The sequence below is a fragment of the Halichoerus grypus genome, chromosome 6 (assembly GCF_964656455.1).
Source record: "Halichoerus grypus chromosome 6, mHalGry1.hap1.1, whole genome shotgun sequence".
Classification (NCBI taxonomy): Eukaryota; Metazoa; Chordata; class Mammalia; order Carnivora; family Phocidae; genus Halichoerus; species Halichoerus grypus.
The window spans coordinates 56,494,463-56,518,388 of record NC_135717.1 but is presented as its reverse complement, the minus strand read 5'-3'; the positions used below and the strand labels follow the sequence as shown (position 1 = coordinate 56,518,388).

General features: G+C 41.5%; 1 protein-coding gene across 1 annotated transcript in view; it reads left to right on the top strand.

Annotated features, from left to right (window-relative positions):
* The first annotated feature begins 17,768 nt into the window (after nucleotides 1-17,768).
* ST8SIA6 (ST8 alpha-N-acetyl-neuraminide alpha-2,8-sialyltransferase 6) overlaps nucleotides 17,769-23,926 on the top strand; it is a 135,992-nt gene continuing 129,834 nt past the window's right edge. Inside the window, exons 1-2 of the mRNA XM_036097063.2 lie at nucleotides 17,769-17,968; nucleotides 18,458-18,556. Of these exons, the coding sequence (XP_035952956.1) occupies nucleotides 17,868-17,968; nucleotides 18,458-18,556 (200 nt within the window). The 5' untranslated portion in view covers nucleotides 17,769-17,867. The remainder of the gene's footprint in view (nucleotides 17,969-18,457; nucleotides 18,557-23,926) is intronic.

Genomic DNA, 23,926 nt, shown 5'->3' with positions numbered 1-23,926 from the left:
TATCAAAGTATCCTTTCTCTAACCTAGAGAATCAATCCATTAGACTCAGGTGCCTTTGAACACAGGTGGAAAATGGGATGCACTCAAATATGCAAAACATAATTAAAGGAACATTTTCCAAGGGAAAATTAATTAAGATGGGTAAACATCTGGTTATCTCCTAACTTAAAAGCAAAATCACCATTGACACATCATGTAGACTCTAAGAGAATAAGAATGGTAACTTATAACATATGTGAGTTGGAACAGTGAAGGGATCCATGTGTTTGGGACGAAGCCAGGCTGAGTAATTCAATGAATTTAAGAGCATAAGAAAATGTTCTCTTGAAGAACGCTGACTCCAAGGTAAAATACTAAGCAGGTGTCTCCTTAATGATTGTTCTTCTGGGGAAATGCTATTTACATGTCTGTATATAACAAAATGGAAAAAAATAATGACAAAAAGATAAGGGGGCTGAAATGAAGTATTGTATTCATCAAAGATTTGCTTCATTATCAGAATGATTTTGACTTAAATAGAAATTCCATTGCTGTTCATGTGACTCTGGATAAAAAAACAAATTCCTCCGAACCTTAATTTTTTATTTCCTACTTTAGCAGGATACAGAAGAATGATATTTAATTTCTGTGCTAGTCTCTCATCATGATAGTGCCATTTGTTAATCCTCAATGACTACCTTTGATTTTTCCATAGGGACATCCGATTTTTCATCTTAGCTTTTGGAACAATTAAGCCTCCTGTGTGGGTGTTTGATTTTACCACATTGTGCTTTCCTGGGATCTCAGGTTGGTTGTTTGTTTGTTTTTTAAATAGCTAGTGATCCAAGAAACCTATTTTACCTGTGGAAAGAAATGGTGAAATGATTTTCTTTGGACTTTGAATAATTCACAGGATCTTTTTGGAAAAAAAAAGTAAATATTTTATATATTTTATGGTAAATAAAACATGTATTTAGAAGAACCACATAAATACTTGATAGGTACCTGGGCCTCTGTTACTTTGGAATACCTTTATGCAGTATGAGTTATATATTTAGATCCACAATGTATTTCATATATTTACTTCTAATGAATATCCAACCCAGAGTGGTTTGTAAGTCACAGTGGCTTCTGCATTTTACTAGTTATTCTGGGTTAATAGATTTTTCTTTTCAAAAGACCCTGGCTTTCCACCATGTGTTCCATTTTTCTGTTCATACTTTGGTAGTGTGAAATGGACAGGTGGACAAATATGCTATTGATTTAGAGGTTGGGTTGGTGAAATGAATGGCTCGTGGGAGCAAAGTGTGCAGAAGAGTGGGCAGACCTTGCAGGTGATGGTTAATGAGTTAGAGAAGCTGTCCCAGATAGCTGTTTCCTGAGGTGTAGAAATGAGGGTTATTCTAGAAGTACTAAAACATTTCCTCCAGTTTTCAGAATTATTCGCTCAGACTGGACCACCTTCCCCTTGTACATCAATGTTCAGAAATGGAAAGTGTCAAAGTTGCCTGTTCAATGTTTAATGTTTATTTTTGTACCTATTAAAAATTAAACTGTTATGGATTGAGATATGAACTAAGAATCTTCAAACTTCATAATTTTTTTGAAGATAACTTGGTGAAACATCAGTCTCAACTTGACAAGGTATCAGTCTTAACTTGACAGGATATGGGTTCAAGTTGTCCGATTCCCATTTACTGTCTACATGTAAGATTTAACACACACACACACACACACACACACATGCACTCATACTAAGGCACATGTGTGAGCTCCCTCACATTGACCAGTGGGGTTTACACTAGAAGGTCTCCAGCTTTCATATGTTAATCCAAATGAGTGATTTATGAACTCTCGCAAAGAGGAAGAGAACCCCAGTATTGACTAGAAACCCATATATGGTGGGTTTTCTTGGCAACAACTTTGTGAAATAGATTTTTTTTTTTTTTTTGAGAGAGAGAGAGAGAGCACCAGCCAGGGGAGGGGCAAAGGGAGAGGAAGAGAGAAAATTCTAAGCAGGCTCCATGCCCAGCGAGGAGCTGCATATGGGGCTCGATCTCATGACCCCGAGATCATGGCCTGACCCAAAATCAAGAGTTGAATGTTTAACCCACTGAGCCACCCAGGCACCCTGGGAAATAGATATTTTTATGCAATTATTTAATTGTTGAGAATAGTTAAATTGCATACCTAGTATTCAGCTCAAGAAAGACAAAAGAATATACTATAATGGAATCTCTCACTCCACTTCCTCTCCCAGAAGTAACCACTGTTTCCACTTCATGCATACATACTGATATTTGATGAATATACCACCCTTGCTAAAAAAGACAGGTGGGGCCATACTATACACATAGCTCTGCACCTTGCTTTGGACATTTAATATTGAGAATGGTATTTGATCCTTATTTTACAAATGAGGAAATGGAGTCTCGAAGAGGTTAAGCTGACTGACCTTGCAATTGCCAGAGCTGAGAATTCATGTCTGCCTGACTTTAAATCTCAAGTTCATTGTACTTCTTCTCGTCACTTAAAGCACGGGGGTGATTTTCCATCTATAAATGGTGGTGACTGCCACCAAACCTGGGCAAATTTATAAAACACCTGCAAGTTCTGTCCTCTCCTCTCTGTTCATGCGTTCTTCCCCCTACTCCTGAAATTTCCTCTCAGCCCTGAGCTTCCGTTGCCTTCAGACAACTGACAACGCTCCACTTTAGTTTTGTTCTTATTATAAAGCTCTATCCTTGTTGTGTTCTCCAGAAATGCCTAATGCATTCTCTCTGCTCTATACCTCTCCCTCACAATCAGAAATCAGAAATTCTTTTCTAAATAAAATAGCTAGATACCGGGCAATCTATTTGGGGAAAGTACGCCACTAGGGGGCAGAGGGAGGACAGTCAAAGACTCAGCCTCTGGGCCACACAGGTGGGCACATGCGGAACGTTAGACTGCCCCAACTCCTTATCCATATGATGAGAAAGGTGAGCTTATGACCCAACCCAGGCCCTGCTCTGGGATTTTTCTAACTGCAGATAGTGTAAACGCAGTTCTGCCTCTCGCTGTGTTCCCTGCTAGTTGAAGAGTCCTCTAGCAAAAGGAGAGAAGGAAGCTTACATGCAAATGGGGAGGCTTTTAGGCAGAGAAAAGAAAGCATGTCCAGAAGCAAGAGAGAACATGCCAGGCTAGCTCAACTGTAGGAAGGGATGTGTGGCCGGGGTGTAAAATGATAAGAGGAAGTATGAGAGGTGAGTGGTACTTGAGCCCAGAAGCCATTCTAAGGATGGTGGGTGTTCATACGAGGCCACTGGAAGTGGTAGGAGTTGGGGGGGGTGGGTGTTTCATGATGTGCCAGGTGTTGCTCTTGGGTGCCAGCATAGGTAATTGACATGGGCAGGAGTGGAATTTAGGGGAAGGATATTTCTTGGCTAGTTCTGGAAATATCAGGAGGCCTAGAGAAGAGAGCTTGGAAAATGGATTTGGATGAAAGGAGGCCAGGCAACAGGGACAAGCGTGCCAGGGCTCTGTCATCTACGCTGCTCCATGGATGAACACCACCGCAGAGCCACACAATCCTCGTGGATGCTGCTGCTGCCATGATGAGTGGTTTCCTAACTGTCCCTGCCATTTGGTATCACTTCCTCAATAGAGTTTTGTAGGTGAGTGTGTGTGGCCACGCCTGGATCACAGGCCCATAACTTAGCTGCCAGAGGGTTAGGAGATAGAATGTCTGACTCCTATTGACTTTGAGAGTGGGAGGTTGGCTTTCTTCCTACCCAAACTCATAGAATGTGGAATTCTCCCATGACATGATGGAAAGAGGGATTAGAATATTAGACTGCCAGCAAAAGAGGCAAATGTCTGCTTCTTATTCTCATGTTCATGTTCTAGAGTGATCATTCCTTCTGTTGTCTGGGGCATTGGGGGCACATGGTCATGGTAGAGGGGAAACTGCTTGCTATCAAATCAACTAAGAAGTTGTTGCAATAATTCACATAAAGAGAGGTGATAGAGAGCAATGAGTGGATTCAAGATGCCTTAATGATGTAGAGCTGAGATGGTTTATTGATCAGGTAGATGAGGGGAAGAGAAGGCATGAAGGATAGCACTAATTTTTCTGGCCTGGGCAACTTGCTGACTGCTGATGTTCTCTCCTTAGAGAACGCAGGAGGAGGAATAGAGTCCTGATTAGGTTCATTTTACCCCTGTGTTGCAGATGAAGAAACTCAGAGGTTAAATATCATGCTTCCAGTGACCACCCGCCCCCCCCACCCTGCCGTGAGTGGCAGAACCAGGATACACAGCAGATCTGTTTGAATGAAAACCTCTTGCTCTTTCTCTTACAACAAAATGCTCTGAGTATCAGAATAGGAACATCGGGGAGTAATCTATTCAAATCTTAGTTCTCTATTTACACATGTCATCTTTTCCAAAGAAGTATTTCCAGTTGACATTTTTAATGGGAAAAATATTTTCATAGTGAAACAGCTTGCTGGAATTTTCTAGTCTGTGGTTAGTACAATTTCCTGGTCTTTCATTATACTTTCTTCTGCATTGTTTAGTGACTAACGCTTCTTATATTTGCACTTTATTATTACTGTTATTGTGCCTAGCATGTCTAAAGGCCATTCGAATTTTCAGAGGAAAAGTAGTATTTAGGTTAGCTATGGAAAAATAGTGGTTGTGTATCCCACATATTGTAGAATTTACATGCATTATTTACTTAACAAATATTTATTTTGTAACTTCTGGGTGTTCTAGGCATTGGGAATGCAGGAATAGAGCAAAATAGGCAAAGTCTGTGCCTTCAGAAAGTTTCTGTTGTAACTGGGAGAGACTGAAATGTACAAATAAATATATAATGTATTTGGTGCTGATAAGTGCTATGGAAAACATACAGCAAGGTAAGGAGGTGAGAAATGCTGGGAACCCAGAGTTGAGGGGCAGTTCTTATTTTATCAAGGTAATATTTGATCATACTGAAGAAGAGGGAATAAACCCTGGACATACCTGGAGCAAGAGTTCTTCTGGCAGAGAGAACAGAACTGCAAGTGCAAAGCAATGTGACAAAATAATTTGACCTCATGTTTCACACATGTGTTGTATATTCCCTTCCTCATAGCGTAGGACAAAAGAGTGAGAAAGGAGGCAAGAAGAAAATGATCTCAAATTTATCCCTGATTCCAAAATATTTCTAAAATATTTTTCTTCGCTTTTGAATTATGAGATCGTGTTCTGGAGACATGTCTGGAAGAAAGATGCCTTTAGGGATTCTGAATGGCCAGTGACAACAGAAGTTGGATTACTTGTGCTAACAGAGCTAGAAACTTTCTACTAGGTCTAAAATCTGTGTGCTTTCAGGTGGGGATCAAATCGGTCCCACAAACGAGTGGTGAGGAATAACAGTCGGGGTAATTGTTACCGACTGTAAAATCAGACTTCTTTTCTAATTTTCTCTTCTCCAGTTTTAGAGATAGCTATAAAATCACTTAATGTTGAGTCTTAGATCTAGAAATAGGACAATTGGCAACTTGCAATTATACTGGTTCTTAAGCAATGGATGAAAGCGGTGAGTATTTTTATATGGTTCCATTTGGGTTTAAAGTTTTGAAACTTGGGGCGCCTGGGTGGCTTGGTCGGTTAAGCGTTCAACTCTCAGTTTCAGCTTAGGTCATGATTTCAGAGTCCTGAGATGGAGCCCTGCATGGGGCTCTGCATTCAGCACAGAGTCTGCTTGTCCCTCTCCCTCTGCTCCTCCCCCTTCCTCTCTCTCAAAAAAAAAAAAAAAAGTTTGGGAACTTATTTTTAGTGTGTTAAGCAGTCAAATGCCATGTCAAGAACCTGCTCAGGACCATGGTTACACTTCATGTAACAAATATTTATTGAGAGCTGGTCTCATTCCTGATAGAAAGAAATTTTTTAATTAAACAATTAAGCATGAGAAGCCTTTTGATTTGAGATGTTTATTATCTTTCTATCACTTTTTTTAAAGAAACTGCTATCAAATCCTGTTTTATTAAAGAAATTTTAAATCCAGGAAATATTGCTAAATTTGATTAAATGCCCCTTTTTCTTTTCCTAGGATGATTGCGGATTTCCTGCAATAATCAAGTAATAAGATAAATAAAATTAGATGTTCTCATGTTGAACTATCTTTGCATCATGAGAATAAATGCTAGTGGTTCTTTTTTTTTTTTTAAAAAGACTATATTTAAAAAACTTTATTTTTTAGAGCAGTTTTAGGTTCACAGCAAAATTGACCAAAAAATACAGAATTCCCATAGACCCCCCCCTCCCCCAACATGTGCAGAACCTCTCGGACTATCAACATCTCCCAACAGGGTGAGACATTTGTTACAATTGAGGAACCTACATTGACACTTCATTATCACCCAGAGTCCTTGGTTTGCATTAGGTTTCCCTCTTGGTTTTGTACATTCTACGGGTTTGGACAAATGTGACACAGATCCGCCATAACAATATCATACAAAGCAGTTTCATTGCCCTAAAAATCCCTTGTGCTCTGCCTTCCTCCCCATCCCCCAACCCCTGGCAATCAGTGATCTTTTTTTATGTCTCCATAGTTTTTCTTTTTCCAGAATGTCATATAGTTGGAATCATAAAGTGCTAATGGTTCTTTTAATGTAGTTTTTGAGATTTATGGCATGTAGCCTTGTTCATTCATTTTAATTGCTGAATGAGTAAGTGACAAAATATTGATCATTCTCCTACTGAAGGGCAATTAGGTAGTTCCTACTTTGTTCCTTGGTATAAAATTCTAGACTGGAAATAATTTTGCCTCAGAATTTTGAAGCTGCTGCTCCATTGCCTTCCAGCTTCCATTGTTGTTGTCGAGAATGTGGCAGTAAACGTTTATATGGTGTTTATATGTTGACATTGTCCTAACCTCTTTATATAAAATAGCTCATTTAATAAGTGTAAAAGCGTTAGGAGGTAGATACTATTATTAGTATCCTCATTTTAAATACGAGGAGGGGCACCTGGGTGGCTCAGCGGGTTAAGTGTCCAACTTTTGATTTCAGCATGGGTCAATGATCTCAGGATCGTGAGATTGAGCCCTGAGTTGGGCTCCATACTGGGTGTGGCCTTAAGATTCTCTCTCACCCTCTCCCTCTGTTCCTCCCCTCCCCACTCACACTCTAAATAAATAAATAAATAAGAGGAAATTGAGGCACAGAAAGCCTACCTCTCTCACCCCAAATTCTGTAGCAGGTCAGTGGGAAGGCCTGCGTGTGAATCCAAGCCGAGTGCTTTGTGAATTCCTTTTCAACCATTAGATTATCCCACCTCTCACGACAGTTTGATTCCTGATCCTTCGTGCATGACCTGTTTTTTAATCTGGTATCCACTGCTGAGATTTCTCTAGTTGTGTAGGTATCACCTTCAGTTGCTAGGTGTATCTCCTGCTTTCTTCCTGGGGCTTTTCTGATATCACAATGTGATGGTCCTATTTCTGCAGGAACCCACCTGCTCCTCGCTCATGGGCAACCTGAAAGCGTGAGGGAGTTCGCAGCTCAGAAGACAACCCTCGACAGATGGGGATACAAGCTGGTGGATAAATGGTCCTCCCGACTGGCCATCAGATGAAAAATGCTGAGGTACATTCCGCATGGTTCCTTAGGGGGCACCTACTGGGATTGGGCGCCTGATTCCAATGGAATGATTTCTCTTTCCCACCTCCCCCAGTCCTACTTCTGGGGATCACTTCTCAAATAAGCTTTCTACCTGCAAGCTTTGCCTCAGCTTTGCTTGGGGATGGGTGAGTGGTGGGCAGGTCAAGAGTTGGTACCGTAAGTAGCCCTAGAAAGCAGAGCCTCAGGATACAGTTCTGGAACTGAATTGCTTACCAGGAAGACTGCTGCGAGGACACCTGCCACTCATTCTTGTGCAACCTGAAAAATGCACAGTGCAATAGCGGAGATGGAGAAACTCCAGTCTTCTTTCAGGCAGATGGGACCCACGCACATTCTGTGAGGTTCGTCCGAGATTCCCGGGGGTGATGAAACTCAGCATCCACAGGAACATCCAGTTCAGTGATGTGCATTTACACGCTTTCTCATCTCTGCTTTACTTTCTTCAGTTTCACATTCTTGCTCTGGGGGATTTATTTTTAAACAAACTACCTGCACAAAAGTCCCAGTTCAACTTTGCTTTCTGAGATTGAGCAGGAAGACTGGGGCTATTTGGGTAAGTTCCTTGGACTGATCTCCCATTTTCCTTATCTTATAATGCCATTTTTGGTATATTTCAGAGTCTTTTGCTTTACTTGGCTTTATTTCCCCAGCATCTTGAGTTGGATGCATAACTCATTGATTTGCAATATTTACATTTTTAATATATACATAATATATACATTTTCCTGCTCTTACTACAGCCCACAATTTGATATGCTGTCTTTTCATTATTGGTTTTGTCTTAAATATTTTCTAAATTTAATTAAGATGGCCTCTTTGACCTAGGAATTATTTGAAAGTGTGTTTAAGTATGGGAATGGTTTTATTAATCTTTCTGTTATTCGTTTCTAATTTCCTGCTTTGTGATCAGAGAATATGAGCTCTATAATAATGTTTTGTAGGATTTGTTGCAACTGGCTGTGTGGAGTAGAATATGGCCAGGTTTCAGAGGTGTTTCAGGTTCGCTTGAGAAGAATATTTCTTTCTTTCTTTTTTTTAAGATTTACCATTCATTTATTTTACAGAGAGAGAGGGAGCATAAGCAGGGGGAGGGGCAGAGGGAGAGGGAGAGGGAGAATCCACAAGCAGACTCCTTGCTGAGTGCAGCGCCCAAGATGGGGTTTGATCCCAGGACCCTGAGATTATGACCTGAGCCCAAATCAAGAGTCAGTCACTCAACTGACTGAGCCACCCAGGTATCCCCAGGAGTTACCATGTTTTTGTGTTATGGTGGATGTCTCCTTTCTTCCCCGGACTTTCTTAAGGTATAATTGACAAAGAAAATTATAAGATAATTGAAGTGTATAGTGCGATGATTTGATAAACATATGTATATACACTAAGTGTATAGTGTGATGATTTGATAAACTCCAACTGAGTTAGTTGGCATACTCATCACCTCACATATTATAGTGGATGTCTTAATATTTTAAAAAGTGCATATTTGACTTAACAATGTATAAAGGTAATTACTATTGCTACTGACTTCCTGAAATAGAACAGCGATTTTTGTGTGCTTTCACTCTGATAGCTACTGTTCTCTTTCTTGTTATTACTATTATTTTAGTTCAATCTTGCTTTGCAGTTCCCTTCATAGATCAGTCATTATTTTGTGTTATCTAGCCATTGCTAGTTTGCCATTTTCCTTCTTCTCCTTTTTTCTTGCATCTCACTCCTTTCTGCTGAGATCAACTTGTTTTCTCCTGGAATGTACCACTTATAGACTTTGTTTTCAACAAGGGTCTGTGGGTGGGTGGTAAACGTTTTCAGTCTATGTAAACACTTTTTAGTTTACCCTCACGTTTAGCTAGGTATAAAATTTCAGAATGGTAATTATTTCCCCTGGCTCTTGGAAGATTTAATTAACTTTAGGGCTCTACTTTTGCTGATGAGAAATAATGCTGTAATCTAATTACCATTTCTTTGGAAGTTACCTTTCTTTCCTCTTTGGGGTTCTGTAGTTTTAGTGCAGTGTATCTAGATTTGGATGTATTTTTATTCATCCTGGTCAGGACTTATTGTTACTTTTAAATGAGATTTCAAATCATTTCTCTGGAAACTTTACAGACATTAGCTCTTCAAATATTACCTCTTCCCCATTCTCTCTATTCTCTCCTTCTGGAATTCCTATTACACAAATATTAGATTGTGGTAGATTAAGATAGCCACACATTATTTGTTATTTCTCTTAGAGATAGAGTCTAATTCCTTTCCTCTTGAATATATGCTAGACTTGTTTGACCAATAGGATAGAGCAGAAGTAATGTCCTGGAATTTCTAACACTAGCTCATAAAAATTGTGCAGCTTCTGTCCAGGCCTGTCAGAACCGTTTTGCTAGGAACCCTGAGCCTCTGTGTAAGAAGTCTGGGTTCCCTGAGATGACTATGGTGGAGAGTTCATGTTTGTGCATGCCAGCAGACAGTCTCAGCTGAACTTATCCTTTCAACCATCCCTCAAAGGGCAAGACATAAGTGAAACCATATTGAACCCTCCAGATCACATTCGACACTGTGTGATGTATCAGTATCACCCAGCTGGGTACTCTCTGAATTCCTGACCCACAAAATCTTTAGGTATAATAAAATGTTATTGTTTTAAACCAGTGGGTGTTGGGGTACTTTGTTATGCAGCAGCTGATAACAGGATAGATCTACTTTTCTACAGGTTTAGTCATGTTTTCATTTTTCCATCTCTTTATCTCTCAATGGATAATTTTCTCAGATTGGTATTCTAGATCACTGATTCTGTCTTGAGTCATCATCGACTATTTTGATATCAATGACTATATATTTCTCACAGTTCTGTTGGTTCTTTAGGAAATATCTTTTATTATCCTTCTTTCCCCAGTGTGTTGATTCACCTTTCCATGTTCTTAATGGTTTTAAACTTCATTGTTTTCTGATTACCGGTTGATGATCCTTCCATTAGTGATATCTGCAGAGACATACTTTTTAAAAGGTTTATTTATTTATTTTAGAGGGGAGGGGAAGGCAGGGGGAAAGGGACAGAGAAAATCGCAAGCAGACTCCCCACTGAGTGCGCATCTGATGCAGGGCTTGATCCCATGATTCCCCGCTATCGTGACCTGAGCCAAGATCCAGAGTTGGATGCTTAACTGACTGAGCCACCCAGACGTCCCCCCTGCTGAGACATATTCATGGGTGAATTCCTTAAGTGTTTTGTAATAGTAATATTAAAAAATATTTTTATCTTTTGAGCTTAGTTTTAGTGAGATTCCTTTTCTTTGAGATTTTTTATGGAACCAGAGTAGTTAGCACTTTCCTACCATACACCTCAGAACATCATTAGGCAGGGGCCGATCTTTATGTTAACTTCAGAACAAACTTGGGTTTGATAAAATTAGGCCTCAAACTCAAATGAAGCAAAAGTTTTAGAATAAAATAAAATTCTTTCACCCAGAGCTTAGATGGAGACAAACAGTTGTCATTGGAAGGTATGTGGATCTTTGTTTTCCTAGTTCACATATTTTGTTTTTAACAAGAAAAAAAGCTTTACACAGGAATTTCAATTCTAACTCTTTCTCACTGGAGAACCCAGTCCTCCTCTTTCATCCCCTGAATAGATGTTAAAAGTAAATCTCCAGGTTACCAGGATGATCAGGTGAGCTGCTGGTCACATTGCACATTTACTGCTCTTTCTTTTTTTCAGTTCTTTCCTCATTTCTGGTACTTGGGGCTTTTCCTTTCTTAATGAGAGGTCAGTGATGCATTCTTTTTTTATTGTTATATTTTATAAAACATTTCTAAGTGTTTGTAGCAGATCCATATATTGCTCCAATAGGTATTCTTTCTATCTTTAGTTTAAAGAGTCTGAATTTCTTTCTTCCTCCCTCATTCTTTAGAAAATACTTATATATTTTTTATCCTTTTTTTGTAATAAAACAATTATTACTTTTTAAAAAATAGCTGCCTTTTGATGATTTGATTATATATATTTGCCCTGAAAGATAAGGAAAATAATGCGCTTGCACTCCATCCTTCATTAGTATTCTTATTTCATATTTCCCACTATTTACTGTGAGCTAGAGATTTTCCTTCCCAGATTTATTACATCAGCTTTTAATTTTATATTTATGTAGTGGTTTTTAAAGAAAATGTAACACTTCGATTGTGAGATTCTATTATTTAGATTCAGTTCTGTTTTTAAAATGATTTATGGCTCAACCGAGTTCCTTATGATCAACACTTCTTCATTGTGAATTCTTTATTTTGATTCATGTTTTATGGTTGGATTATAACTCTAGTTGATTTTATTCCAGGATACGTACTTAAGTAATACATATTCTATTTTCTCAAATATTTGAAAACATTGTATGTAAAAATATTTGCTTTTATTTATAAAAACTATCTTAGCTGGGTATAGAATTTTGGGGTTACACCTTTTCTGTTCAAAACCCTATAAATATAATTTTGTTTCTTTTTTTAAAGATTCATTTATTTATTTGAGAAAGAGAGAGAGAGAGAGTGTGTGTGTGTGTACAAGTAGGGGAGGGGGCCAGGGGAGAGGGAAGGAGAATTCTCAAACAGACTCCCAGGTGAGCATGGAGCCCAGTGCAGGGCTCAATTCCAGGACCCTGAGATCATGACCTGAGCCAAAATCAAGAGTCAGCTGTTCAACCAACTGAGCCACCCAGGCGCTCCTAGTTTTGTTCCTTTTGAGTCTGTTGCTGAGGTAAGTCAGAAACAAGATTAATTTCTACCTGTTTCTTCTGTCTTTTGGGCTCTTAGGATTCTTTGTTTTTGAATAGTCTCTGGAGGAGAATAAATCACGACGTTAGTTGTTCTCTATAAATTTCTCTAGAACATCATAAGTGCACATAATGGGTTCAGACAATGAGAACATAAAATATTTGCAGATTTACATATTTTTTCAGTAAAGTTTTCTTCTACTATATCCTTAATTATTTTAAATATTTCATTCCTTTGCTTTTAAAAACGAACCCCTAATACTTACATGGTATATATGTAATATCTGTCTTTGATATATATAATTGTTTTTCTAATGATTGTATTTTCCTTGTCCCTTTCCTTTGTGTTTTCTGTAATTTTCATCAGCCTAATCTCCATAACACTGATTCAGATTTTTGCCACCTAAATTCTGCTCAGACTTCTAAGGTTTAAGTTCTGTAATGGTTTCTGCTTGTGAGTTTTTCCATTGTCATCAGCTCACTTTTCATACTATTGCTTTGCTCTCTCTTCTTTCAGTTCTTATTTCTTCTTTGGGTTTTTCTATCACAGTGTTTGTGTTTCATTTCCTGGGCAGTATGAAGTGATTGTTGCTTACATTTTCTGCTGTTTCCTGGAGGAAGTCTTGTTCCAACCTATAGTCTTCATTTTCCTTTTTATTGGTTACATTCCTTTCCTTTTATATTTTGCAGAACTTTTCCATCTTTCTTTTCTTTTGCTTACTCATCTCTGAAAGAAATCACGCCTGTTTTTATTTTTCCTGTTACTTGCCAGGAATACTGTGAATGGAAAATTTTTGGCAGTGCTTCCTTTTCATCTTCCTACTTGTTGAAACTTAGTTTTGCATTAAGGGCTTGCTATTGGATTTTTTTAAATTTAGTTATTTATCTGCTTATAGTGTAGGTTGTACACAATGAAGTGGTGAGGAAGAGAAGTTGAGGAGAGAACATGGCAGGTTTGGGTACATTATCTTTGCATATGCAACCCCCACCCCCAATCTGTTGAAACAGCTGGAGTTCTGCCTGATCTTCCAGACTCTGGAATCAGCAAGGATAGTCTGGGAGAAGCCAATTCAGTATAAAAACCAACGGTGTGAGGGCGTTTTGTTTATTGAATACATAGACTAGGTACTAATCTTTCTTTGGTAAATTGATTTTAATCAGTAGCTACACAGTTTTTTGGTAGCATCTCTCTTTAAGAATAGCATTATGTCTAGGTCATCATTCCTCTGGCTAGAAAGCTGTATTCACTGGAAACAGAACTATTGGTCGCCATCTCTCCTTTAACTCTGTAACCCTGGCCATTTATACTAGTTACTGCTCATTTTTGATGTGACCTACTCCCAGACTTTGTTCTTCCAAATTGTGCATTAGTAGGACCTTCAGAAACTTTTCCATTCCCCCCACCCTACAAATTTAAGTTCATAAATAGGGGCAATGAGTCTTGAACTTGGTATTCTTGTCCAATGGGTTCACCTTTTGCAGATATTCTTGGGAATTTGTGGAATGGGATTGTGGCCATTTTATAGTTTCAGGATAAATAGTTTCCATTTCTCTTTTTGGTCCTTGATGGACTTTTGAGTGGATTTCAGAGAGAGGAATTTTTGAAGTTTGAATGTTTTATACATTAAAAATCTATTTTGCACTATGAATAATAACTCTTATTTTTTTTTTGTTCTGTAATTTTAGTTATACCACAAATTGGATTTCTTACAAACGTAAGACCTATGTGAAATTTATGTATCATCTTAGGTGTTCTATCTTTAAAGTTAAAACTATGTTATGCAGGGAATTGCATCAATTTTTTAAATATTCAGTTAGCAGTGGGAGAAATCTGTAATAAAACGTATTTGGAAACATAGCACCATTTCATACAAGGTTGTTGATTTCTGGAAGTTATTTCTACTTTTATTTATACCTTATGATTTATTGAAAATATGTAGCCTTGGTTATACTATCCTCATGAATTTTCTCCCCCAAGGAATAGTTTAATATTTATGAATGTGCTATTGTTTTTTTTTTTTAAAGATTTTATTTATTTATTTGACAGAGAGAGACACAGCGAGAGAGGGAATACAAGCAGGGGGAATGGGAGAGGGAGAAGCAGGCTTCCTGCGGAGCAGGGAGCCCAATGCAGGGCTCGATCCCAGGACCCTGGGATCATGACCTGAGCTGAAGGCAGACGCTTAACGACTGAGCCACCCAGGCGCCCCTGAATGTGCTATTGTTCTATAGTCTTCACAAATCTCTAATATTACTAAAACCAATCAAGCAGCCTGAAGACATCAGGAACCACCCTTTCTATCAGGGAGATAAAAATGTCACTCAAATGAAGGAAAAGATTCTTGGGTGTATTAATTTTCTGCATTTCTCTATATTGAGAGTTTCTACTCATGTATACAAATGGATATAATAGCCACTTGATATTTGGGATTCTTCTTTATGACTCCCCAAATCCATGCACATGGAAATGTTTAAAACCTTACACCAAAAATGAGAAACCCCAACTTCCAGGAAGATTTTCAATTATTTGGACATTTTTTATGCATCAGTACTTCCCAACCAGGTTTTAATGGTGATCTTCTGAAAGTAAGGGCATTCATGGTGATAACTAAAGAATAATAAAAGGCAAATGAGCGGCAAATGCTGGACAGACTGGGTGAGTGAGATAGGTTCACACACCAGCTCGGACTTCTACACATCACCCAGAGTTTCTGTTTAGATTCTGGGCCTCCGTTGATTACTTGAATGACCAAAATGGATCTTTGAGGTGTTGGTCAAACCTGCTAATCTTAAATTACCAAATACACAGTAGTCCAGTTTGGGTTCTGTGGCTGATTATATATAAGGACTCATGTTTTTGTTAGGTGTTTTTTTTTTTAAATCTCTCAAGGATAAGTAGGATAATTCATATTTTACCAACCCAAGTCTTCATTTACAAAGCTGGTGGTAAAGTTCTCTACTGTCAAATTTTAACACTGGGTTCAGAATTCCCGTTGCAAATTTACACTTGGTTTTCCAATTAAAATGGGCTTTTGTGAGTCCCCTGCTGATAGCCATTGGCTTGATAAAAAGTAACTTAATTTACAGCAAGGGTGTTTAGGGAGCCCAGTGCAAGGCTGACTCTTCTGCTGTTGCCTTGAGCCCAGCTGTGCTGAAATATTAAACCTTAGTAAATTAGGTGAAATTGCAGCTTCCTGGCTGATACAATAATGCCCTTTTCTTTTTCTGCAAACCATCGCCAGTATGAGTTGTCTGCACAATTCTGTAAGAGAAATAAAATTCAGACTATCTCCCAAATCCAGACAACTTTTCATTTTCAAGATAATTGTGCCACATCCTACTTGTCTAACAGAATGCTTAACTTTCAAACATGTAGAACTGGGTTGCTTTATTTTAGCACCACCTGAATATAGTATTACTTTTTTATGCCCTACTCAGATAAGCAGCCGTATTCCTAAAAATGTTGGCCTTATGTAAAAGGAGCAACTTTCTCTTTATTGATTAGTACATATTTTAACAGCAGGAGTGAGCTATGGAAGGAAATCATATTTCCAGTCACACCTATTTTCAGTTTTTTTCCTCCTTTCTCTCTCTCTCTCTTTTTTTAAAAGATTTTATTTATTTATTTGAGAGAGAGAATGAGACAGAGAGAGAGAGCATGAGAGGGGGGAGGGCCAGAGGGAGAAGCAGACTCCCTGCTGAGCAGGGAGCCCAATGCGGGACTTGATCCTGGGACTCCAGGATCATGACCTGAGCGGAAGGAAGTCACTTAACCAACTGAGCCACCCAGGCGCCCCTCTCCTTTTTCTCTTTAAGAAAAGTATTAGTTCCTAGGTGTTTTATTCATCAATCAAACATTAATTGATCGACTACTATGTGCGAAGTTCTGGTTTGTTTTCAACTAGTTTTAATTAGAGTAAATGCAGGGTTAGCAGAAAGGAAGTAGGCAGCCCATATTTCTCTTCTTAATATGTTATTTTTTCAGTGACAAAATCCCTGGCAACAGCTTTATTGTTGTTTGGCCAACTTGCTCCCCCAAAGGCTCTGGCGTGGGTCTTTCAGGTTAAGACCTTATGCCTCTAGGAGACTCCAACTGAAATACAAATATTTTTGTCACTTGGGAAACCTAACCCATCAAAGCCTTTTCAAAGTTTAAGCCTTTCCAAAGTACCTTATCAAGGTATTTGTGAGATGGTAGACTCCAGGTGTTGCTTTTGGAAAAATCTGAAATCTGTACAAAAGTAGAGTGAATGGTCAAATGAGCCCCATATAACAGTTATGGGGTTTATGGTTTACTGAGGTTCCTCAAGGGTTGAGTCAGGAGCAAAACTGATGTTGCATGGCAGGAGACGTGCACGGAGGTACGAGGGCAGAATAGCTTGGGACTGAAAGAGGAGAGCCAGACCGTTATCACACTGTCATAGGATCATTTTCCGGTATCTAACCAATATGATCTAGACCAACATGATTAAGACCAGGGAGCCGCTAAGTTTTTCTGGAAAGGGATAGACAAATACTTTGGGCTTTGTGGGCCATATGATCTTTGTCACCACCACCCAACCCTGCCCTCGTAACGCAAAAGCAGCCCCAGGTGACACAGCTACATACAGCCATTGATAATACAAAGGAACGGGCATGTAGGTGTTCCAAAGACACTATTTACAAAACCAGGCTGGGGCCGAATTCGGCCTTCAGGTGGTATGCCAACCCCTAAAGATTCCCTGGCTCCTGGAAATCCATTCTCTGTGCCTCTGCATCTGCGCTCAAGTAAGGGACAGTTACTCCTTCTCTTGGGTACCAGGATCTACCCAACAAAACCGAGTCCCTAGCAGCCTTTGCGTGGAGCGATCCAGCCGAGCGACTACACAGTTTTAAAAAAGTTTTGAAGTGGGCCCTTTCTTCTCTCCTCTTGCACCCCTCCGAGTCCTTGCTCTCCACCGCAGGGACGCGGAAGGAGTTGTGGTGTGCTTGGGTGAGCTGCGTGGGCTCGGGGAAGAGCCCGCGGGCACTCCGGAGAAGGCGAGGGCGCACAAAAGTTGGAGCCCAATCAGCACCGAGTCCAGCTCGCGAGTCCCAACCTTCAGGTGACCCCGCGCGGCGGCGGCTGCGGCGGCGGCAGCGGCAGCGGCGGCGGCGGCGGCGGCGACCAGAGCCCGCAGCAGCTCGGAGCGCCTCCGGGAGGAGAGGAGGCGAGCTCGGCGAATCGTCACGGCCGACCCGAGCGCCGAGCTCAGCGGTCCGGGGCCGGGCGCGAGAAGGCGAGAGCCGGCCCACGCCTTCTCCCTTTGCCCGCCGCACACCGTGCAAGGCTGGCCCGGGGCGCCCGGGAGTGCGGGCCCGCGCCGCGCACCGTCGTCGCCCCTCCCCGCCGCCTTTGAACACTGGAGGTGTGCGTGGCTGCGGCGGCGGCGGGAGCGGCGAGTCGGGCCGGCCGGGCTGCGCTTCGCCGGGGCGGCGTCGGCGGCGGCGGCCGTGCGTGGGGCTCAGGATGCGGCCGGGGGGCGCGCTGTTCGCTCTGCTCGCCAGCCTGCTGCTGCTGCTGCTGCTGCGCCTGCTCTGGTGCTCCACCGACGCGCCCGCCCGCTCCAGGTAAACCACCCGCCGCGCCCGGGCCGCCCCCCGCCTTCCGCGCGCGCCCCGGGGCTCCCCCGCCGCCCGGCCGCCCCACTCCGGGCGCCGACTTTGGGGCCGCGGCGAAGGGAAGCCGACGGGCGGCGGTCGCACGAGGGCGGGCCGGGAAGGGGGCGTCCAGGAGGCAGGACTGGCCGGGGCGGGGGTGACCGAGGGGCGACGCTGGGACCGGGTGGGCAGCGGCTGCGGCGGAGAGGGGTTGTGAGGGCTCCGGCGGGCGTCGCTGCGGAGCGGGACCCGCCGTCGGGCCCCCGGCGGTCTCCCGGGCTCGCCGTTCTGGTCCGTGCTTTCCCTTCCTTCCCGCCCTAAGCGGCTTCAAACTCCGGGGTTTGGGAGCTGCCGGGGGCGCCGGGGCGCCCGAGGACGCCCCGGCCAGGTGCAAGCGCGCTGCGACTGCCGAGCCTGCCAGCCAGGTGTAACAACTTAGTTTTCTTCCTGGCGGCGCAGGCTCCTGGTGGAGGAGAGCAGGGACACCGCGCGCGGCACTCCCGCCGCGCTGAGGACGCTCCGGAGCCCCGCGACCCAGCTACCGCGCCCCGCGAACAGGTACCTGCGGCGCCGGGCGGCCGGCGGGAGGGGGCTCGGCGGCTGCCGGGCGCGGATGGGGCGCGGCTGCGGCGCGGTTGCCGCCGCAGGGCTCGCTTTGAGCTGTCTGGCTGGGACCGCACGATTGAGTGCGCTTGGGTGTCTGAAGAGAGAGAGAGAGAGAGAGAGAGAGAGAGAGAGAGTGTGTGTGTGTGTGTGTGTGTGTGTAACACTGTGTGTGTGTAACTCCTCACACTGCCTCAACCTCCCTTGTAAAGCCCGTACCTCCGCGTAGAGGTTCTTCGAACCAAGGGAGATACTCAAACAGCTGCACTTTGCAAAAAAAATGGGTGCTGAGGCCCCTTCTCGGTAACCGTGTGTTGAAAACCCCTGAGAGAGGCAGCTCAGCCTGTCTGCAGAGGGATTCGGTTGGTTTGCTTTTTGTCTTTATGCTTTACAATGCACCCGTGTAAGATTCACGTTTGGCAGAATTCTGTGCACAACGTTGAGACTCTTTTTGTCCTTAGTGAATGGAGACTTAAAAACTGTTCTTTTTCACTCATAGGAGTATTTATCCATGTGCAATAATTATTTGGTTTTTATCTTTCTTTCGAATTATAAAAGTAATACGTGCTTGTTGCAGAAAGTTAGATAATATGAGAAATGTATTAAAAAATATTCACTCAGAGCTCTACCACCCACAGATCATATTAAGGCTTTGGTCTATATTCTTCCAGTAGTTTTTCCTACCTACATATATTTTAAGATTATACCTTGTAGTTTGTGGTCTACCTTTTTTTTTTTCTAAAAAATTAGACAAATACATGTCATTAACCCCTCTCCCAAACATTGCTTTTAATTGTTGGATAATTCATCATATGAATGTGCCATCTATTTAACTGTAGCCCTAGACATTTAGACTGTTTCCTGTTTGGTTTTTGTTTTATTTGCTGTTAATAATTCTTTTTTTTTTTTTAAAGATTTTATTTATTTGACAGAGTGAGACACAGCGAGAGAAGGGAACACAAGCAGGGGGAGTGGGAGAGGGAGAAGCAGGCTTCCTGCCGAGCAGGGAGCCCGAACCGGGGCTCGATCCCAGGACCCTGGGATCATGACCTGAGCCGAAGGCAGACGCTTAACCAAGTGAGCCCCCCAGGTGCCCCTGTTAATAATTCTATTAAGTGCATCCTTGTATGTAAATCCTTATCCTCCTATTAAATGAATTCTCCAGGATGGAGTGATAGAAGTCATATTATTAAGTTGAAGAGTATATACATTATAGGTTCCAAACACATAGGGCCAATTACATCCTGGAAGAGTTGATTGAATTTACATTTTCACCAGAAGAATGTACCGTTTCATGCCTCAGCAATGCTATTATTACTGCAGTTTTGTGTACTGTCTCTTTTCCTCTGCTTGTCTCTTGCGAATCCTTTTTTCTATGCTTCCTTCTGTATCTTCTTGGCTCTTGGACCTTCTTAATCTACCGATTGCACAATCCCAGGCTCCTGTATGGCATAGTCCTAAGAAAGATCTGGGGGAGCCTGGAAGAAATCTTGAAGTGCAGGAATAATCTCCCACAGTCCTCCTATTAGGATTTTACAGCCTGTTAGAGGCACTAAGAAATCCTAGAGTAACAAAGCTTTTGGGGAAAATAGTGGCCTCTAGTTTTATGTGATGCAGGTTTGTATACTATAGATAGCATAGCTTTCCAGGGACCTGGGGAGCATTCCATCTTTTTCCTGGCCTTGGTACTGTTTGTTATTCATTTTGGCGTTGCCCCTTGGGGAAATTTTGAAAGAATGCACTAATTGAATTACCTGGTCCTAGGCCTTTTTGAGGTAATTCTTTGATGAATTTTTCAGTTTCTTTTGGCATACTTCTTTTCTACTTTGCATACTTCTTGAGCTAATATAGGTAATTCATATGTTTTTCTGAATCTGATTAAAATATTTTGTTATACCATTCTGGTATGTTTTTTAATACCTGTCTGATTTATTTTATATCCCCTTTATCATTTATGATTTTAATTATTTATGTAACAGGGTACAAATTTTAATCTATACTACTTGATTATGGGGAGAGATTGTAATTTCTTTTAAAGATTTATTTATTTATTTTAGAGAGAGAGAGAGAGGCATGAGCGGGAGGGGCAGAGGGAGAGGGAGAAAGATTCTCAAGCAGAACTCCCCACTGAGCTCAGAGCTCTAAGTGGGGCTCGATCCCATGACCCTGAGATCAGGACCTGAGCCAAAACCAAGAGTTGGACACTTAACTGACTGTACCACCCAGGCACCCCAAGAAATTATAATTTCTTAATTTTTCTGTAGCTGATCTGATCTTCATGAGCCCCATACTGTAGGTAATAGGTAAAAGTAATAACAATGCTAATAGTAATAAAGATAGACAACACTTAGTGAATGTTTTTATGGGCCAGATATTGATCTAGGCACTTTACATTTACTAGCTCACTTAATCCTTAAAAACTACTAAGAGAAACTATGATTATCTTCATTTCATAGTTGAGGAAACTGAGGCACAGAGAGATGAAGTAAATTGTCCAGAGTCACAGGGTTGGCAAATTGTGGATCCCAGAGTCAGACTCAGGCTATGTGGATCCAGAATCCCACACTCTTAATGTCCCTGCTGTGTAGCCTTTCTTAGGTGCTGGGCAAGATGGTGTGTGTATGTGTGTGTGCGTGTGTGTGTGTGTGTGTGTGAGGTTAAAGCTTAGTCAGATGTGACAATTTAAGCAACTCCTTCTGGTAATATTTATTCTTTCTGGGAGCAAATGCTCCATCTTTCATATTGTTTTCACCATTTCTTCTTACTTAAAGATGACACCCAGATACAAGGGGGAGGTGGGCTTAGATGATGTGTTGGTAGAGTTAAGAGTTGGGGTTCATGATCATGGTATCCTTTGACTCCTCTAATCTCCAGAGGGATGTTGTCCATTTTCCACCTGATGGCTGGGTACTACCCTGCTGATAGCCAGTTAGGAAATTGCAGTTTGTTGCTCATTCTTTTTCCTCGGGTATTCTACCTTGTTGGTCCCCCCACTCTATCTTCCTCACTGAGCTCCCACCTGGTGCTACCTGTCTGGGATCTGGTGAAGATTTTCTTTTAGTCCTCTCCTGTGTTGTCACTCTGCAACATTTGCTCTGATGCTGTCTCGCCCAGCTCTGGCTAGCTAGCTCCACAGCCAGTCTCCCAGCTATTTCTGGGACCCATCTAAACATATGAGAACTGAGGCTGGTTCAGGAAATTAAATATAGGGCCTCCCTCTACTTGCCCCATGAAGTACATGTGACCCTGCTCTAAGGTAATTTCAGGATGGGAGGCTGTCCAAGAGGTGATCTCTTTTCAGAGTCCTAGCTGGGGGAGGAGGCCAACGTCCCTCTACTCTTGTGGTTACCCTTACCTTCCTGTCCCTAAGCCAGAGTTCTCCTCTTCCTTTCTCTGTCTTCTTTCCACCTCTGCTCCCAGCTGGGAATGGGCAGGCTACCCCTGTCCCTCATATTTTCTTCTGTCCTGACTCAAACCTCCAGGCCTAATTCAAACCTAAGCTTTAATGGTAATTCGTGGGGACCAGGAGTGAAATGATTGAGAAAGCTCCAGGAGCTGTGTCTTCCAAGTAAGGTGGTTAATGTGCTAAAGAGGGAGAATGAGAAGAATTTGGAAATCTCTTCTTGGGGCCGTAGCATATCTTGTTTTGCTTGGCTAAAGCTGAGTATCACCTTATCCTTTCTCTTTGCATTTTTTCAGTAACAAGTCTTTCTCTCTCCAGGATCCCCCAAAGGATGCTTTAAAATGACAGCAGGAAAATTCATGTCAAGGTCAGAAAGACAAAAGAGAAAAATTCAATAATAATTTTCAAAATATAACCCCATTACAACGGATGCTTTCTCTTTCTAATAAGCTTTGTCAAAGTCTGTCATGGGTTTGTTTTTCATACAACCAGCTCTTGGAGTTATTTCTCAGTTCTGATATGTTTTCCACATTATTTCCTTTGTGTTACCTTTATCTTTTAAAAATCATTCCTTTTCTCCAACTTAATTCCTTGAAGTGAATGCTTTATTTTTCTGTTTTTCTTTGTAAGAGAATGTTTACTACTATGAATTTTCCTTTGAATGCAGCTTTGGATCTGTTCCTTAAGTTTGGATACATAGTGTTCTGATTTTTAAAAATATATTGTAAACTGTTTATAATTACATTAATTTTTAAAAGATTTTTTTTTAAGTACACCCAATGTGGGACTCAAACTCACAATCCTGAGATCAAGAGTTGCATGCTCCACTGACTGAGCCAGCCAGGTGCCCTTATAATTACATTAAAATTTTAAATAATTTTTATCTCCATAGTGATTTAGGAGAGTACTTTTAAATTTCCAGGTGGTTGGAATTAAAAAAAAAAAAAACTAATTGAATATTCTTTCTATTAATTTCATTTTTGATTATAAAAGAAATCAGTAAAATCTGCTATAATGTCATAAGTTAGTTCTCAAATATTCAATCATTAGAAATGAGAGATTGGGCTATCAGTGATGTTAATCATGTGGCCAGAGCAAGTCTGTGTAACTAGCTGGCTTGGAATTCCAGCGTCCTTCCATGGAAGTGTCCAGGTCCTGGTTGTGGCTTGGCACCTATTAGTGGCAGCGTCCATTCTGGCTTTAACATCTATGGTGATGATTCAGGATCTGTGGCCAGCTGGGATTTCCTAGCTAGCAGCAGCTGTGCTTTGAATGTCCTCGTAGTGGTTGCCCATTTCATTGCTCTGTCTGGGATGACTGGACTATGAGTTTTCCAGAGATGTGGGGACCGTACTTCCTCTTCTCTTCTTCCCTGGAGAGGTTTACCTGCTATTTTCCGGAGTGGGCTGTCTTTCTGCTCCCTGTGACCCTTTCTCCCTGCAGTACAACTTTGACTTTTCCCTGTTTGAGACCTGGGCTTCCACGGAGGGCAGACATCAAAAGTCAGTTGTGTTACATCCCAACTCATTATAGTAGTGAGTGCTACTGCGGAGACTTTACCGTGTGTTTTTTAGATGAACACAAAGAGAAAGAAAACTGCCTGTCATTTCAGTGTCGAAAAGATGGGTACTATTCATATTTTCAATAACTTTGTGTGCACATATCTGACAATTTTGCTATGCATATTTTGGTATGGGTTAGTAAAACTTTTTTAACAACATCTGAACTTTTCTTCATGTCATTAGTCTTCTTTCTGCAACATAATTTTTAAAGATTTTATTTATTTATTTGCCAGAGAGAGAGAGGGAGAGTACAAGCAGGGGGAGTGGCAGGCAGAGGGAGAAGCAGGCTCCTTGCTAAGTAAGGAGCCCGATGTGGGACTCAATCCCAGGACCCTGAGATCATGACCTGAGCCGAAGGCA